General features: G+C 39.9%; 1 protein-coding gene across 12 annotated transcripts in view; it reads right to left on the bottom strand.

Moving 5' to 3' along the window:
- The window catches only part of SOX5 (SRY-box transcription factor 5), a 604,370-nt gene that overhangs the window by 67,437 nt on the left and 517,607 nt on the right, over positions 1 to 19,326 (bottom strand). For all 12 annotated transcript variants that reach the window (XM_014256070.2, XM_014256071.2, XM_088055169.1 and 9 more), the window contains one exon: positions 19,071 to 19,156. In XM_014256070.2, the coding sequence (XP_014111545.1) occupies positions 19,071 to 19,156 (86 nt within the window). The remainder of the gene's footprint in view (positions 1 to 19,070; positions 19,157 to 19,326) is intronic.

Below are 19,326 nucleotides of genomic sequence, written 5' to 3'. Positions count from 1 at the left end.
ACCTCCGTGAAGCTTTGGCAAACTTCTCAGGAAATAACATAAGAAGCTGTTTTCTGGTTCATCTCACTATTTCCATGCTTACACTGATGTAATGGGAAAAGTGACACTTTGCATATTCCATTAGGACACATACAGAAGTTTAGTCTTTAATTCTTAGAGAATTTGTTCCCTCAAAGTGGTCTCTGAAAACATCTGAAATCCCTCAGGATTCAGTTTCTGACTCCCACTACAAGAAACCGCAGACAGTAAGGTCCAGTCACGCTGCATGGCCCGACTGCAACCATGCACAAAAAGTCTGGAACTCACTGCAATGTTCCTCTTTTGGCACATGCTGTACTTGAGGTTAAGGAGCTGCAGGCACAATAACGTGACTGAAAGTCAAAGGGAATTATATCTGTACCTTTCATGTCCCTCTCATGCTCTGCATCACTCAAGCACAACAGGATCTATGAGATGAACTTTGGAACCTTACATGGCTGCTTCTGGTTTCACCAACCTGGGTGGATAACCAGGAACTGCTGGAACCTCATGTTCCCATAGCAAGCAGGAAGCTTTGTCTTTAGTGTAAATCCAACCATGGGAAATGCAGCCTTCTCCACATTTCTCCGCTGCCATCCTAGTGCAAGATGCTAAGTCCCACACTGCTTCATCTTATCTGGGTTACCCTAAGGAAGTGCCCACTCTCTACTTCTTCAACTTCTTCAACATTTTTCTTTTAAGACTAGACAAAAGTGAATGCACAAATAAATCCCCCTGGATTCTGATTATTGAGGTAAAAAGAATGCCCTCCACTGGCAACAGGGCCACAAACTCTAAATTATCTCTTAAAGCATTCCACATAGCCACATATTCCACAGTAACTATATTAACACTGATTAACTAGTAACAAGCTCTATAATCCATTAGTACACCTGATCAATCCATGATTATTTATTAAATTTGGTTTCCATAACTTTTTTAGAGGGACTGAGTAAACTGGGAAAAAAAAAAAATAAAAAGAAACTCCTGAGTGAAAACAGTGCTTTTTGAAAAGAGTCCTCCATACCAATTTCCAGTATGGAATTTTCCTTAACAGAAAGATGTACAAAAGCATGAAATACTGAAATTATCTCAGGAGACATTTCTCAATTGTCAGTAATATGGCTAGGTTATAAAAATAGCTAATCCATGCCTTTAAATTGTTCATCTGAAAATCTGGATTAGGGGGAAAATCCCCAGAAGTTTTCAGGTTTTATAATGAAGTATCAATACATGAAACTCTTCTTAAACCATAAAAAAAGAGTAAAAATTGATGTAAAAGCACATTTTAAATTGCTTCTGGCTGAGTAGTTGTCTACAAAGCAGAAGGAGTGGGAGCACCAAAGAGTTTGTAATGGAAACACCAAGAAGCTTTTACTGTAGTCACATTAACAAGAGCTGCTATCATGAAGTAATAACATTATCCAGAAGTCTTTGTTTATTACCACATTCCCAATGCCATCTCATTTCACTTGAGTTACTTGGGTCTGATGATGGGGTTAACGAGCGAGGAGGTGTTTGAGTGGGTGTGAATTAGGGGCGCTGCTAAAATAGAAGCTATTTTGACAGTTCTGTGTTTAATATAGTCTGGAGCTCAGTAATTTATTTTTTTTCAGGTAAAATACTCACACATTCCAAGGCTAAGAGTGACTTTGGCAAAGCACAAATAATACTCGTATTATATGGAGTATTACAGAGGAACTCATACCTCTATTCCTTTTCTACCTCCATCATTCTGCCCACGAGTCTAACATAGACGGAATGCTAATGCTTTCATTTCCTGTGTTCAGAAACTTTCCTCAAAACTTGGATATTTTCAGTGACTGTGACAGAAAACATCACTGATAGCTGCTCTCTCCCACCCCTGTACTTCATAAGCCATCTCACAACAACCCAGTACAATATGTTCCAACATCTGCCTCCCCAGATGATGTACGACCTATTTGATTGACCCTTTTTGTGCTGCTCAGGACTGCCTGCTCCCTGCATTGCTTCTTCAGTTAGCAACTGGTAAATTTATCCCAATTCCAGACTGGGAATGACAAGCAGGGATTCTCCTTGCTTCTCTCCAAATAGCAGTAATACTCTGCATACAGTCCCTCCCCTTATAAATTATCAGGGATAAGGAATCCAGAACAATCCAGAAGAGGGGAGGTCTCTGGGCCCTCCCTCCTATTGTTTATATATGAAACATTTCTGCCAATTAAATTTTTCCGTGACAAATTTTAACATTACCCAGTGTTTGTGATTCCAGCGTGGGAAGCATGAATAAGGCAAGGAACAGTTCAGTCCTCCATTACGCAGGGATACTCCTTGTTTTTGCCAAAGTCAGCAACTGCAAAATATCTCTCAACTTCTTCAGTTAACACCATGGCACAGGACAGGCCTTTGCTCAAAGTGATCGCATTTGCCACAATAAAAGCCACATCTGAAGTAGCAAAAAAAGCACTTGCCAACATCACAGCCATTAAATACAATGCTTATTCTCACCATCTATTATTTCTATCGTGTATTTGACAACATTAACACCAGGATCACTGACAATTGTCCAAAGTCATCTGGCATGAAATGGAAAGAATATGGCTGTGAAAAAACATAGGGAAGAAATGTACCGAGACCAGCACAATGGGAAATCCACGCTTCCCAAAGATGGAAAACTCTACTGACACAGGGAGTTAAAAGTCTGCACTGACTCCAACTTAGTGACTTTCCCAAATTCCAACTGCTGCAAAAATAAAGGATCAGTCGGTCTTGCTGCCCCATGCCCCACCAGCTACCACAGAAATATTCTGACTTTATGGTCCACCATTACTAGCTTACTAACTCGAATTACCTAGGAAAATGAAAAAGGAAACTGAGCCACAGTAGAAAAGTGACTCCAAGTGGGAACAGTCTGAGCTAATCACCCTCATCTCGCTTTATAAAAACTAGAATGGAACTTGCAATGTTATGCCAGATGATTTATACATGTTAGGCATCCATGGCTAAAGGTTATTCTCACCCCACCATCCTGAATGAAAAAAAAAAAAAAAGGAAAAAAGTAGCTAGCCTGTGCTCAGCACATCTATGTAATTTTTAAAAATTTTGTGTCAGCAGCTGAATTTAAAGTAAAATATATCTGTCCTCTGTATCTCATGAAAAATACACATTTCCTTTTTTCCTTGTTATACAAGTCAGATGGAGAGTGACTTTGTCTTCCTCAAAGTCATCCAACTGGTAAGGCACAGAGCTGCATTTTTAGGACAGAACATGTGGGGAAGGGCATATAACTCCCCCAAAGTTGCTTGCAAATTACTTTGGCTTTGTGTGGAGAACATATATGTTAACATAAAGTAGAGTGTGAACCCAAGGAAAATGAAGACAAACACTGACAGCTGGCCAATCTTGCCCTTCTTTACTGTGTTTGCCTCAAATATAGTATGTTTGTAAGAATGTGTGAAATACTTCTGAAAATAACAGTTATACTCCGTTTAGTTTTAACAAGCAAAGTAACATACAATTTACAATCCTCCTCAGAAGGATCTGATTTACTAAAATTCACGAGAGACGTCAGCAAATTTCCAGGAGGAGTTAAAAACCTAACTTAGTCAATATCCTTTGAATTTTAGAACTTGTGTATTTAATTTGATTTATTTTTTCTCGCATGTCCAAGGTTACAGAGATTTTATTTAATTATTTATTTTAAATTTTTCTCTTCAACTTAATGTTTCCCAAAGAATCATACCAATGCTTATACCATACACAGTATCTTCCTTCCAACATTGGGGTGCTACCATGTTCCAGAAGGACACTGAAAACAATTTCTTTTTCCCATCAAGAAAGGCTGTAGAAAAGGGAATCTTGTCTTCCTGCATCCCAGGAGCGACTGGCAGTCTGTCTCTCTCTCTCAGGGAATTTTGAGAAGGAGATTCACACCACTAGGATACAACAGACATATGCTGCAGGGTTCATCCCCAATTAAGGAAGAACAACTATGGTAAGTTAGACCTTTGTCCTTCAAATACACTTCTATTATGCAACTCCAAGCCTTGACCTTAATATTTAATACACTGCAAACATAGGAAGCATTCACTGGAGCTTTCAATTGCAGAAGGAGAAACTTTGACTGAAAGACAACAGTCATCCTGAAAGGCCTTTTGCTTTAATTTATTGTGTGAGAGGATTATACTGATTTTAAAAAGCTTAGGATAAGCAACATCCTTAGAGGATGTACATCAGAAATTTTCTCATGAGATTGAAAATACCTTATCTCTCATTATTGTTTGTAATTAGTGCCAAATTGTTCCCTTAGAGTCATTGTTCTTAGAAATGACACCTATCACCACTGACAGCTTTTTACACTTTTGACCCTCCCTGAAAGTACAGCATTGTATGAACTGTAAATTGTCTTGACTAACAAGACTGGTAGCAAGTAGGAAGTGTTCAGGGACAGAATAATGTGTCCTAGCAGGATTACATGGCATTTGCAGACATGGGGGGACTCCCTCGTTCCAGACCTCCATGGTCAACCGTGACCTCTTCAAACGGAGTTGCCATTTGTGAAGAAGCTGAAACAAGCAGCCCCACCGATGGCATCTGGTCTCATTGGCCTAGAAAACTGGCCTAGGAAATCTAAGAAGTTGTCAGCAGTATTATCCTTCCTCCCTCTCCCCCCTGCTTGTCTTCCATATTCTGATGGCTGTTTATGAGCTCAGCTGTCATTCTTTGCACCAGGGAAAGATAGATGGGACACACCAACCCCAACCTAAGTGACCTTTGGATGTGACAAGATTTTTAGGTCAGTCCTGCTAAATGGAAGCCTTGGTGTATCAAGGCTCGCCTCAGGGTGAAATTTCCAGTGAATTTATTATCTCCCAATGCCCTTTGGACTGCTTCCCACCATCAAACACCATGGCAGCATTCAGAACAGGAAGAAATACATTAACTGGAATCTGATCGTTTTAAAAGGTTACAGCTGCCCAAATATAATTTAATTTCATACTTGCCCTTTGAGGGTTTGGTGTATATTTTCATTTTATGACTGCAAATGATAAAGCTCTTAAGATTCCAGGCAATAAAAAGGAAAAGGGGGGAGAAAGTATTTTAAGGATTAGATGTCTATTCAGTTCATAGTCAATGAGGAAAGTGACAAATCAGCTTTTTTTTAAAAAAAAATGGAACATTTCCTCAATTTTTAGTAGTAATTTCTTTCCACACTTGATGGGTAACAATACCTTTTAGTGAAAACAAACCTGTAATGCCACCCAGTGTGATATGAAAGAAACATTTGCTGTGCAAGCATCTACCTATCTTACATCCCTTAAAGACTTGCTTCAGGAGCAATTAATGGGAAGTGAAATAAGAGAAATCTGAGTGAACTGCTGCAAAAAAAAAATAAAAGCAATCAGACTTGAGAAATGCTTAAATCTAACCAGAATACTGTGAGTTTTAACTGGGTAGGCCATGGTTCCTTCTATAATCTCTTCTAACTTCATTTGCCTGAGCTCAGTTTATGTGCACAGGTCCATCTCCCCATGTCTGTACAGCAGGGTAAGAATCCCCAACGCTGTTTTTTGGGGCAGCACTCAGTTTGGTTGGAGTCCCACACCCACATGACAACAAAATTCTAAAGAACAAGTATGCAGGATAGGACACCCTAGTACACAACGTGAAAGGCTGGGAAATGACGCTCACTTTCTCTTTTTCCCCATTTAAAATGAAAGTGAGAACCGAAACACAAGCTACCACACAAACGTGAGTTCGGCCAGCTTGGACTAGAGGTAGGAAAAGCTAAGCACTTGTGTCTCTCATTGTATCCAATGAAAACTGTGTCAGCAGATGAACACCACCTCACCATCAAACAGAATTTTGACGACTGTGTCTTTTCCACACAACAAAAAAATCAAATAGTTGCGGAAAGGAGGAATGATTAAGTGCGAATGTTTCATATCCCATTTTCAAAGCCGCCGTAAGAAATTAATTATTGCTGGGCTCCCAAATCCCTTCAGGGCTCTTTAAAAATCTTTCCCAAACACACACTGATACACACTGTCCGAATTACTCTCATCATCGCTGTATCAGAGCAGTGTACAGCAAGAAGCAAAGCTGCCATGATAATGGGATAAGTAGGGAAGGTAGCTCTGAAAGGAACGGTGTTCCTAGGCACAGCAGGAGAGTGAGTTAAATCAAATGCCTGAGTGAGGGAATTCTGCCCCTCTGCCCTGCTCAGGAGAGACCCAGCCTGCAGAGCTGCCTCCAGCCCTGAAGTCCCAGCACAGGAAGGACATGGAGCTGATGGAGTGCGTCCAGAGGAGGACACGAAGTTCACTGTGGGAATGAAGCATCTCTCCTCAAGGAAAGGCTGAGAGAGTTGGGATTGTTCAGCCTGGAAAAGAGAAGGTTTTGGAGTGACCTAAATGCAGCCTTTCAGTACCTGAAGGGAACCTACAGGAAAGATGGAGGAGCCCATAGTTGGAAGACAAGGGGAGAATGACTTCAGACTGACAGAGTGGGTGAAGATTAGATATTAGGAAGGAAGTTTCCAGTGGTAAGGCACTGGAACAGGTTGCACAGGGAAGTTGTGGCTACCCCATCCCTGGAAGTGTTCTAGGCCAGGCTGGAAGGGGCTTTGTCTAGTGGAAAGTGCCGCTGCCCACAGCAGGGTGGAAACAGGTGATGTCAAAGATCTCTCCCAACACAGGCCATTCTGCAATTCTATGATTCCATGTATTGCTTACCCTCAACACCAATAAGCCCTAGCTTGTAAAAAAATATTGGAATACTGAACAAAAAGTAATGCAGAACTACTGTGGAGAAAGTAAGAGAATTTTAAGAACAGTTTAACCTTCTATAAAATGTAGCACACCTACACTACACAACCTGTTTCTGATGTGATTTTTTTCATTTTCAGAAGTTCAGAGTTTAATGGTAAAATCTACATGAGAGATAAACTAGGACTTCAGCCATGTTCTTGTGCCAAATTCAGCTAGAACCATTTGGTTCCCTTAACAAAATAAATATGCTGCTGTATTCTACGGTAATGGCCTAAAACACTTTAATAACAGTATCACAAGCTGTACTGTTTTGGTGTATTAATGGAGAACACACTGTTATAATTTATAAAGACTATTTTGAGCCATGGAAGGGGCAAGAAAGAGAAAAGGATTTGTTGCCAGGTGCAATATTCACACTCCAGCATGGGGAGAGGAGTAACCTGCAGAGTTGACACTTCAGAAGGGCAGAGAGCCACTGGTGTTGCTGCCCAGGTGTGCTGAGGGAGAACTATTCTTCCCCAGCCCAGCATCTCCAGGGAAACACACAGGAATGATGCTTTCTGGGACCCCTGAGCATATCAGGCAGGGGCATAGGTACCACCCCTCATGGCTCCCCACGTCTCTGAAGGATTAACCTCATCCCCTGGAGCACAAACTGGCAGCCCCAGGCCCCTTTGGGACAAACAGATACTGTACCTATAGGAAGGAGCTGGAAAAAGCCACTCCACAGCAGTCCCCAAAGACAATTTGAGTACCTCAATATGCCACAAACAGATTGCCCCTGTCAGTGGCTGCTGGTGCAGGATGTGGCACAGCTGTGGTTCCTAAAGCAAAGTACAGCTTGCAATACAGCAAGAAGCCTCTGCTGCAATGCAGATTTTAAATAGATAAAAACCTCTAAACAGCAGGACACAGAGGTGCAGATGTAGGTGGAAATCACTTTTGAAAATCTCACTTTCTACTACCATGACAGCATTTTCAACTTCCTTACTGCTTTCCTGTTGTATTGATAATCGTAGGATACTGATTTCTAAGCTTCCCTCAGCTTAAAAACACACACTTTTTAAAAACCATTTTTCTTTCTTGCATATATGCCTTTTCCCTTGCTTTTTAGTTGCATTTGTATGTTTGCCCATTAAGGAAAGACAACTCACACAGTAGCTTTCTGACAGCCCTTGCTCCCTCTAATTCCAGAGTCTGTCAGCCTCTGAGATGGATGACTTAACAAATTTGCAGCATATTTCCAGGCAGGTAACTCATCAGTGATGTGACCAGTCTCTGTGGCTAAGGGTTAAGGAATGTAAATCCAGTAGTCTGCAGTACTTTTCTCCTCAGTTATCCAATGGAACAGAAACAGGCCACTGGTAAAAATGGCAAACAAATAAGCAGTCATGCAGAGTGAAAGGGCTACTGAAAAGCTAGTCTGGGAATCAGACACCAATGAGCAGAGCTCATACAGATTTCAAAATTTAAAAGCTAGTTTTGAGGACTACTAGGAGCTACAGGTACTGTTGCCTCCAAATTTTCTTGTTCAGATTGATCTTAAAAAAATCACAAGACCTGAAAGCATTAAGAACTTCTGAAAAGAGAGAAGGAATTTGAGGAAACTGAGCCTATGTATTAGGGAAGAAATTACACTTTGACTTAACTTCAGGAACAAGCTTATGCTATCCAGCCACAACAGAATAATTAAGTCTAACACTGTGAAAGCTACACCTCCAGCTACTAGGTATCTTCTATTGTGAAAAGTTCAATTGATGACTTTGGAAAGAAAAACAGAACAAGCCTCCTGACCTCAGTGGTTTGTTGTCTAATGCTTTGATCTACAGTCTACAGTAATTAGGTATTTCATAGTTTCAAACTGTGCCTAATATTAGCCCCCATTCATAAAAGGGTGATCAAATATCCTGGCTGCTAACAGTCAAGCCTGGCAAGGAATCAGACTTAATAAAAGAAAGGGTAAGAGTTCAGAAACTTCTAAAGGCTTGCACTGTTCTTGCCATATGCAATTTATATCACAGGCCAGTGATGCACTCCTCGTGCACACATTTCCTATTCTGTTTACTTCTATCCTGTTCTGCCTTGTCAATTGGAAATGACCTAAACTTTGGACAAGAAAGAATGGTCAAAAAAGAGACTGTAGTAAGAAATAAGATATAAATCAAAATTCTTACACATTCATATATTATACCAATCTGCATCTAATAGCAAACTATATTATCTGATCTAGGAACAACAGAAAGAGCAAGACTTCAAGAATTTCTTGTGCTATGTTTTAGAATGAGTAATTGTAATTTTATTAGAGGGCCTAAAGAAGTAAGCATGTATCAGTGAGTACTTAGTGTAGGCTTGTCAGTGTCTCTCCCTGTTTCGATTTGTAGCATTGTTCCCCAAGCACTGGACTGCGAGCACATCACTGATTTGCAGTTCCCTCTGTGTTTGTGTGTCATGCTGTTCTGCTGGGGGACTGTAAATACACACTACTGGCAGAGTTCAGCATCAAGACAATGAACTCCAGAAATATTCAGAAAAATTTCCTAGATTGACTGCAGCTCTCATGTTTTGCAGGAGCCCCACAAGGCCCCGGTTTGTGGTTTCAGAGCGAGTTCCCCCACAGCCAGCCAAGCCCCATTCACTGTGGTTTCCCCTCCTCTCCCCCCGCCGGACAGTTTGCTCAGGATTATACAATCTGATTTGCATGATTATATAATCTTCTTTTCAGCAACATCCCTCTGAAAAGAGCAAACAACATAATAGGAAAACCAGTAGCATAAGCCAACTCTTTCAAAACCCAGTGTCTGGAATGTGCAAAGGACACAAACTAGGGGGGGAAATAAAAAGGTATTTTGGTTCTGTTACTAGATTTCTCACACAGACCTTTCCCAGGAGCATTAATTCCCAATGAATGTAAGCCATAAAACAATGTGAAACACAAACATCTCACAGATCTGCACTGTTGCCAGTACAGGAAGAGAAGTACCTCAAGGTGTGTACAAGGATTGTTATTTACATCTTGCACAACAAAAGTTATTTTGGGGTGGTGTGAGAATTCTCAGATGGTTCTTTCTTCACCCTAGCTTAAAACATGGGCAGGCAGGTGCTGCCACTCCGCTATTTTGACACTGGTTTTGTTTCAGAACTGGTTGAACTCGCAGTTTTGACGCCACAATTCCAATGATCTGACGTCTCGGTTTTATCGCACGGAAGCATAAACAAAGTCCCACTGATACAGATGCCTCCACTCCTTGTCTCTTCTTTCAAACACTTCAGACTTTGTCTTAGGACATTGTATAAGTGAAGACTGTCATATTCCAATCTGCTAACAGGCTCTTCTGCTGGCTGCTAAAACTACTTAGGATGTCAGTTACTTCAGCAATATTCATCTAAAATTAATGCCTTATAAATAATCAAGGAGTAATCTGCTTCCGTCTGTCAGGCTAACCCCAAAAAGAAACAAGTGTAACATTTTTGCAAGAGAAAAGAAATTAAGGATGACCTGACCTCACAAGCACGCTTGCCAGACAGTTACACACTCTTCCCTGCATGACCTATTTTTCCCTGCTCACACCACGGAGATGTTTCAAACAAATAGCCAGTAATTTAGGCTGCTTGAAACACAGAGGGTTGTCACCCAAGACAGTTGGGCATCTTAATGGCTTTGTCAGGTTTCCAAAAGTTTTTAGTGACTTGTTATCTCTTCTCAAGTTGAAACAGAGCTCTATTTAACTAGTCCATGAAGGTCAATGTTAAATGTCTTGCTTTCCCAAAAATTAGGATACTGGGTGTGGATCATAGCCTAACATTTTGTTGCATGTTACAGTGTGTGAATGGCCTGTATGAAAAGCATACTGAGTATATAGATGTTTTCTTAGTTAAAACACAAAATTAGGGAATAACTTACAGCTAAAAAAACCTTAACTTACAGCTTAGTGTTCCTATAGCTTAATTTCCAATGCTGCAATACTTCCAACCTGTTTTTGAAAGCTGCTCAAAACTACTCCCTAATAAATTCCTGTAAGGTTCAGAGCACATCTGTTTCTATTATTAGAATCAGATTCTGTACCAGTTACCAAGATCCTCATCATCTGTAGTACGAACCACTGAATACACCTGTGGGTTTTCATCTTTTCCATTTGAGACCTCCACAGCTTTCTTAGCAAAGACCAATGTATCATGATAGAACAGTCTACCTAAAACAGGTTAACTTCTCTGAGACACCTTTTAGATCTGTTAGAAGGATTAATGGCCCCCTAGCAGAAAATCAGAGAATTATATTATCATCAGATATACATGAAAAAGGCACAGAAATGGTTATCTTGTGCTAATTCACAAGAAGAGAAAACTTGTGGCAGAGAAGGACAAAGCAAAATGGAAACAACACAAGGGGTGAGGTGAAAGAAAAATAGGATAAATGTTTACATATGGAAGACGAGGCAAAAGATTTGCTGTCCTCGTGCTGGGGCTTGTATGTAAAGAGACAACAATATGTAGCTGAAGGCTGGTAAATAGGAAATAACACAGAAATGATGTGCTATTTCCATTGTCCAAATGTCAAATGTCTTCTAGGAACCCAGGGGGTGGGAAAAAGTAATAGCTGTATAAGCATTTCATAACAGGTTCCTCTTCCTTGAATACTTCTGGGCTCTGACTCTGGCCCATGTGAGCTCAAGAAAGTCAGAGAGAACACTGGCTGCACTTTTTCCAGGCTATTTGCATATGTTCCTTAGTATGCAGAATGTCTCTGTACGTAATTGAATTGTTGTTTTTGCCTCTATTAATACATATGCAAATGAGTCACTCCTGCAGCTGTGCTATATTAATCATATGTGTGCTTCTGTCTGTCTGCCCTGCAGGCTCAGGGTCGGAGGGAGGGGGAAGAGGGAATTCAGTCTCTTTAACCTAGAGGAAAACTCACTCATGCAGACAGAGGTCTGCTAGCAAACAGCAGGCCTGACTTACAACTGGAAGGCAGACAGGCTGGTCATTTTTCAGTCTTTTTTCATTTTTCATAGATACGGATGGAATCTGAAGGTTATGCAGAAAGGACTGTTAATCTAGGTAAAATGAATATGCTACCTCTGCTAATTCTTCCCCTGGAGGGGGGAGGGAGTTTTAATTTGACAACCCACAGAGTAGCCACGATACTGTTTTACCATGTGTATTTACTGCCTGTAAATGTCCACTGTGCGTGTGCTGAGATAGTCACAGTGCTCAATAAAACACAAAGCATTTCTGTGTATTCTCCTGTAATCACTGTTTTTTCTAAATTGATTGGATTCTGATAAAATTACGTGATCAAGCTTTTCATTCAAATCTATTTTAATGGAATATATTGAGTTTACCCATAACATTGTTTAAGATTCTATCAAAGGCAAGGACTGGCTATTTAAATGCCAACTACAAAGTACATTTACCCACCATGAACAAGATTTATTTGAGCTGTGTTCTGTGCTTCATGCTTTTACACAGTCTACCACAATCTCTAGTTTTTCTAGTTTCCAGCAGCTGAGCAGTGGTTGTGTCCTGGTGTTGCAAGGCTTGCTTTTGGGTTAATTGAAAGGAATTTTTTCCATTAAAAAATTTAGGGATTTTTCAGAGACGCTCTTGGCAATCAACAGCCTCTCACCCCACATCTTACTTTTATAGTTTAATGAGTATCTTAAAATCATCACTAAGACTTCATAAAAAAACCAAGAAACCTTGGAAAGATAAAATTTTTTGAAGACAACTTACCCCACACCAATATAGAGATCTTCACCCTGGTTAGGCAGTTGTAGCTTCTTTTACACAAAGAGTTCTGGGCCCCACATTTTTCTAGCTGAAGGACCTTGGTCTTCACTGATCTCTTTTGAAAAACCATCTTGGCTACCCATGTGAAGTACAGGTGGCAAATATCTAGTGGCCAACATATTAACTCACAAAGACAGAAAGAAGTGCTGCACAGAAGTAGGGAATACAGAATCTGCATAGTGCAACAATTAAAAAAAACTATTTAAAAGGTCATCCAACAAAAAATGTTGCTTTATTACTCCTCTTATTATTGTTATTTGTGATGGCCATAAGAAACAGCACAGCCATACACTGAGCTCATGGTAGATGGACAACTGCCATCGTTTGTTTAATGCAATGAGAAATGTCGCTTTTCATGTACTTGGTTGTTTTTTTTTTCTCCCAGATGTGTGTGCTCACAGTGAAAAACTAATTCTACTTTTTTATTATACTTTTATACTTAAGTGGATTTCATGAGTGTTATAATATTGTAATTGAACTGTGCACTAATGATTCATTCCCTACAAATGACATCAGAGTCAAATTAATGAGAACAGGTAAAGTAAAAAAACTAACAGGGAAAGGATACTAACTCTCAGTGTTGAAAAGCCAGCTTAGATGGTATTTAAAGAAAGACACTGCTCAGAAAATAGAAAAAACAACCTTGCACTGCTAAGAAACAGTTTACTTTCTTGCAAGCAAAGAACTGGTTACAGTAATATCCCAAAGAGGTCACGAATGCAGACTGCAGAGTAAATGAATAATGGATGAAGTATTACCATCTCTTGGCTACATTCTGTGGAGACAATAATGGGGTGCTAGACTTTCCTGCACCAGAAATAATTAATGTGCCTTTGCAGCTCTCGCAAGTTGACTCCCCCAAACAAGGCAAGAATAAAGTTTTCAATATTCAGATTCATCACTACAGTGTTTCTACATCTTTATGTGTCTTCTCTCACAGATTTGAGGTGTTGCAACACTGGATGGTCAACTGCTTAATCTGGCAAAACCGGTTATATCTAGAGATTACAGCAAGAAATCAGGAAGAGATATGTAAAAAAACCCAAAACAGTTATTACATATGCTTGACAATTAATGCATGACAATATAATAATATCTCTTTAAGAGCAGGGGGAAGTTCTGTCCTCAGCAACATCTCAAACAAAACTTAAGAAGCTACTTAAGAGAAATAGCCTGAATTGCCAAGTGGAGATAGGTAGCTCACCCCTGCAATGGTGAAGAAGCCAATGGGAAGCTGGTATGTAAGAAAAAACAAAAAGGTATTTGATTGAGAAGGCTTTAATTTTACTTTTAATTCATGCTTTACTTTTGTTTCATAGGTGACAGATGTTTTATGGAATTCTTTGCATGACCACTGGAACACTCTGCCTCCTGATCAGTAACTGCACACTTGTTAAAGTCTCTTTCCAGTGATTATGGGTCCTTAAGATACTTAGGAGCAAGGTTTTCCAAAGGAAAATTTTTACTGATTTGATGCCTAAATACAGCAGGATAAACAACTTTGCAAAGCCCTCAAACTCAAAATCTGCTGTCTTACATCAGTGCCTGCTTGAGGCCCAAATATTTCCAAAACTGTGGTCCAGTTTTTAGAATGCCATTTAAATTCAGTCCTTGGTATGCATCTTACCCCACAACTAAGAGAATAGGTCTGTAGTAAGAAAAAATTAATTGACCCAAGTACTTAATATAGGAAGTAGAGACTAAAAAACTTGGCCAGACTGTTTAAGGTTTAAATATGCTCATCATCTTTACACAAACAGAGAATACAGGACTCTCCTAATGACTAGTGTTCAGAACTGAGACCCAGCTAAGATGCTTTCACACTTAGACACTGATGGGAGGTTCTCTTGATTCATACAGTGACAGATTTGGACATGATGCTGAACACAACCACGAATAACTATGAAGTCCTGCTTCATGCTAAGACGAAGAGGGAAAAAAAGTTTGCATGCTGGCACACCAAACTTTTTGGGGTGTTTTTTTTCCAAGAGCAGATGTTTTCAGGAAGTCTGTATTACATCAGACTGCTATACTGTTTTGACAGACCACAAAATGTCCATACAGTAAGACTACACAGGCAGCTGCCATTATTCATCCAGCATTATCTTTGTTATGGGTATATACAGCATTTGTGTTACTGCCAATTAATCAGTTGTTGTCACTATCGGGTTATCAAACAAGCAATCTGGGAAATCTGAACCATTCCCACTCCCAATGGTACGGATTCCTCTCAGTTTTCACATTCTGTGATCAGTTCCTTTGTTTCCCAATGCTCAGAAACTACTCACAAAATACTTCTTATCAGAAAAGAAACTTTCAGATACAATTTTATAAAGAATTTGCTCAGACTTATGAAAACATCTATTTTATACTTAGCCATGCCCAAGATGACTGGTACCAGAAATAAACCCTTCAGCTTAGTTTGTGCAATACTTGTTACACCATATCTATGTTTACAGCTCTGAATGCTGATCCTCAAGATGGAGGAACTTAATTCCCTCGTCCGCTGAGCAATATAGGAAAACACCATGCTCATATAAGGCATACAGCAGTACTTTTGAGTCATTAGCCTTACTCAGTAAAACACAGTGACAATTTATGTTCAGTCTTTTTCTCATTTATTTGAAACATAATTGCCATCCTGCACCACTCTTGAAGAACAAGACCAGATGATGTTTATGAGGGGAAAAAACTGACGTAAGAAATCCATGCGCTCACCCAGAGGGATTTTACCTCAGTAATGTTCAGGACTGAGTTTTCTCAGTAACAGAGGAAAGCTAAAACAACTTTTTCCCCCCAAACAGCATTTTTATCATTAAAAGTGCGAATGAGTGAATACACAGAGCTGCTAGTACTTTATCAGAGGACAGGTTCAAGCTTGAACTGTGTTATTCCAGCTTTTCCAACATGGCCCCATCCATCTACTTCCTTTACAACATCTAACAATGTAAGCTTTAGCTTCCATTCTCGTTGAGTCATTAGTCTCTCTGTGGATACTGGAAATCAAGGCAATCCTGCATGGCTAATTGTGGCAAATATCAGATGACAGAATCTGTACACCCCAGTGGGGACTCAAAAGGCGGGGAGAGAAACGGAGAGCTTCGGATTACAAAGCTGTCACTGCGAACCAACAGGGGATTTCAAAATGAGAGATTACATTTTCACTGACAAAGAGTTTCTCTGCCACAGAAAAACAATCAGGTGCTAGTTCTTCTATAAATAACAGTGTGCATTTCACTTACAAAAACAAAAATTCAATTTTGACAACCAGGGATAAAAAAAGTACTTCCTGTTGATCTCACAGTACACTACTAAAGCCATGACCCAACTTAAAATTCTCTAGTGAAATAACAAAGACGTGTTTATTGTTACATAAACAAACAAGAAAAATTCCTTGGCTTTGTCTTCACTGAGATAATGTTGTGTATCGAATTTTGCTGGGAGCAACAAACTGAGCATTGTGTCAGGTCCTTTGATCTCCCCTACTTTAAGTACACAAAGTCTGAAAGATGAGTGATAGGGAGGAACGAGAAAGAAGAAAAGAAGGAACATTCAACTTTTCTGACCTTTTCCTGTCTGATGACCAGATGACAGAGGGTGTGTAGGGAACACCAGAATTGTAAGTAATGCAGGGGAATGTCTGAAGTAAGAAGAGTTCCTCCTTGAAAGAGACTGCAAAGCCAATTAAAGGTGGGTTTGGACCAAAAACATAATGAATCTTTCTTTATGACTCAACAAAGTCATCACTGAGCTAAAATGAATTTGAACAGTTTGGAAGGCACAGTCTTTCTAGCCTAGCAACTAAGCTGAGTTCCATTCATGTTAGCATAGGTGAACATCCGTTTTGAGTCCTGTATGTAAAAGCTTTCAAGAAGCAAATCTAGCCTGATTCTTTCAAATGGCACCAGAAGTTAAGAGACATGTCCAATTTTTATCAGATAGATTGCAATGATAGCTAAAAATCACTGTTAAGACATCAAGAAAAATCAGCTTCAATTTATTTCTAGCATATGCATGCCCTTAAGAGATCAGATCTGAAAAATTTAAGAGAGTCTACTAAGTTAGTAGTTTGAGCCTCTCCCACTGACCGGCTGCCAAACTCTCCCTCTAATTCTAGACATGTAGCAAAACAACATAGGTAAATTTGGTCAATATTTTAACATTCCCTGCACAGAAACAAGAGGCCTTTGAGGTTCTCAACTTTTCCATAACCTAAACTCATCCTAGAACATTTATGACTGCTGTCACTTTTGCACAAAGCCCACCTCTCAACAAGAAAACTGTTATTGTGATAAGGCCTATTTTAATCAGGATACTTCAGCCCACAGCATGCATAGATGCAGTCCAAAGCTGGTGGTGAAATGAAAGTAAACCATCCCACCATCTTACTGGAGCACTGATGCATTATTTTAGGACTAGCTTGAATGACTGCAAAACTAAGAATCAGACTGTTGTTTTTGCATTGCTAGCTAGCTCCATGTTTGTTTTTCCTTTTCCCCTCCCTCTTTCTTCCATATGGATGTTCATGTGTGTTTGGCTATTATAAGCACTTTATCAATACTGACGTTGCGCCTCAAAATTAATTTCAGAGGGATGACTTATATGGCTCCCAGGATTCTTAAGCCGCCTACAGTATTTGTAACTCAGAGAATCAGAAACTAACACACAGACAATGTTGCTTTTCATACAAAGGCACAATAGGAATGAATGTATTAACCTCTGTGGTGCATGGAATGTTTCAGCTTACACACTGGCAGCTATTTCTGTGAAACTCAGCTAACTTCTGCTGGCTGTGTTAAAAAAAAAAAAAAAATTTAAAAAAAAAAATCTTCCCCGGAACTATGTCCCACTCTCCAGTACACTGGCCAAACAATTGAAATATCTGATGTCTATCTACTTCATACTGATGCAGGCCAAACTGAGCTGGATAATGCATTTCATGCATCCCAGTTGTAAATGCTGAGCCCTTCCAAGCAGGTATAAATCTCTGCTGTGCCACATGACTTGGCAAATAATAATGAGCAGGGAGATGTGTTTGCAATGGAGAGCTTGGGGCTCTTTATGTTTCTAGGAAAGACTGGCAATCCAGACTTTACAGAGTTAGAGATGATCTGGATCTTGATTTCCTCTCAGTCCCAAATATTACTTGGCTTCATCCTCCCAGCCAAGCATACACAACAGGTAGCAAAATTCACAGTGTGACAATGGACATTTGCTTAATTCCAATGACTTGACAAGAGTTGTGTGGTTGATCATGAATATCCAAAGATTTGCTATCATTAAGACCCATGGACACCCTAATGCCTCCAAAATTCAGAATACTGACAGTCTGAATCAGATACATCTGGCTACCAGGTCAACTCTTTAATGCAGCTGAAAAAAACCTCAAACCCTTTACTATCTTCCCACCTGTTTTCTAATTGTCTATGTTAAATCAGAATAATCACTAATTATCTGCAATACAGCAGTGCCTAAAATGCTCTGGGTACCATAAAACACAGTAGGAGGGGCCAGTTCTTGCTCTGAAGAGCTTATGGCCTAAAAGGACATAATCATGTTAACAACTTCTAAGCAGTTTAAAAGTGCTTGTCAGGATACAGCTTTTCTGCCTGACAATCCATTTCCTTTTGGTATTTTACAGCCTGCATGAGAACAATCTAATGGAGAAGTGTCCTGGTTTCAGCTGGGATTGCATTGGCTTTCTTCTTAGTAGCTGGTACAGTGCTGTGTTTTGGATTTAGGATGAGAATAATGTTTGATAACACACTGATGTTTTGGTTGTTGCTAAGTAGTCCTTACCCTAAATCAAGGATTTCTCAAGTTTCCCATGCTCTGTCTGTGAGAAGCTGCACAAAAACACTGGGAGGCAGCAAGGCTGGGACAGCTGACCTGAACTGGCCAAAGGAATATTCCATACCAGAGAACATCATGTTCTGTTTATAAACTGAGGACACTTGTTCAGGAGGGGTCAACCACTGCTTGGGGACAGGCTGGGCACTGGTCAGCACGTGGAGAGCAATTGTTCTCTCTTTTTCTTCTCTCTTTTTCATTACAATTGTTGCTATTACTATTATTGTATTTTATGCTATGTCAATTACAAAACTGTTCTCATCTCCAACTATAGATTTTACCTTGTATTTCCCGATTCTCTTACCCATCCCACTTTTGGGAAGTTAGCAAGTTGCTGTGTAGGACTGAGTTGCTGTCTGGGGTTAAACCATGTCAGTAAGAAAAGCAAACTTACTGCTCTGAGGAAATTCAAAGTACAAACCTAAAAGCAGTTAAAGTGACAACAGAGACACAAAAAAGTAACGAAATCTCCCAGCAAGGTAAAAGGAAAATGTGCTATCATTTGATGACTCTTTTGATGACTCTTTCGCTTCAGATGCAAATTTTATGTGAAGAGAAGAGCCCCAAAATCCCTGTTAATTGCACTGTGTTCCAAAGGAAGAGAAAACTGGTTTTCATATTTACTTAACCTTTGCTCCTCTACATTGTGCTGGGACTTACCTGCAGTTGCAGTGGGCCTAAGCCCGGTGTTGCTGCGGCAGCAGCTGCCATGGTAGTTGGGATCAGCTGAACGGGGTAGGGGTCACCTAAGTAAGAGAATAATAGAGGCGTCAGCACCTTTTATCTACTCTCCACCTGCAAATTAAAGTCCTGCATTCACTCTTTCCAAAAGCCTTCTTTTGTGTGCCTTGTTGAGGCCTAATGAAAAGCTCTATTGTGCAGCCTTTTACTAACACTCTTTTCACAATTCTGGCTG

This window comes from Pseudopodoces humilis, chromosome 5, assembly GCF_049639895.1.
Source record: "Pseudopodoces humilis isolate 2021_Gansu_Grassland_sample_001 chromosome 5, ASM4963989v1, whole genome shotgun sequence".
Lineage (NCBI taxonomy): Eukaryota > Metazoa > Chordata > Aves > Passeriformes > Paridae > Pseudopodoces > Pseudopodoces humilis.
Note: the sequence above shows the minus strand (reverse complement) of the source record. Positions and strands in the feature narration are given on the sequence as shown.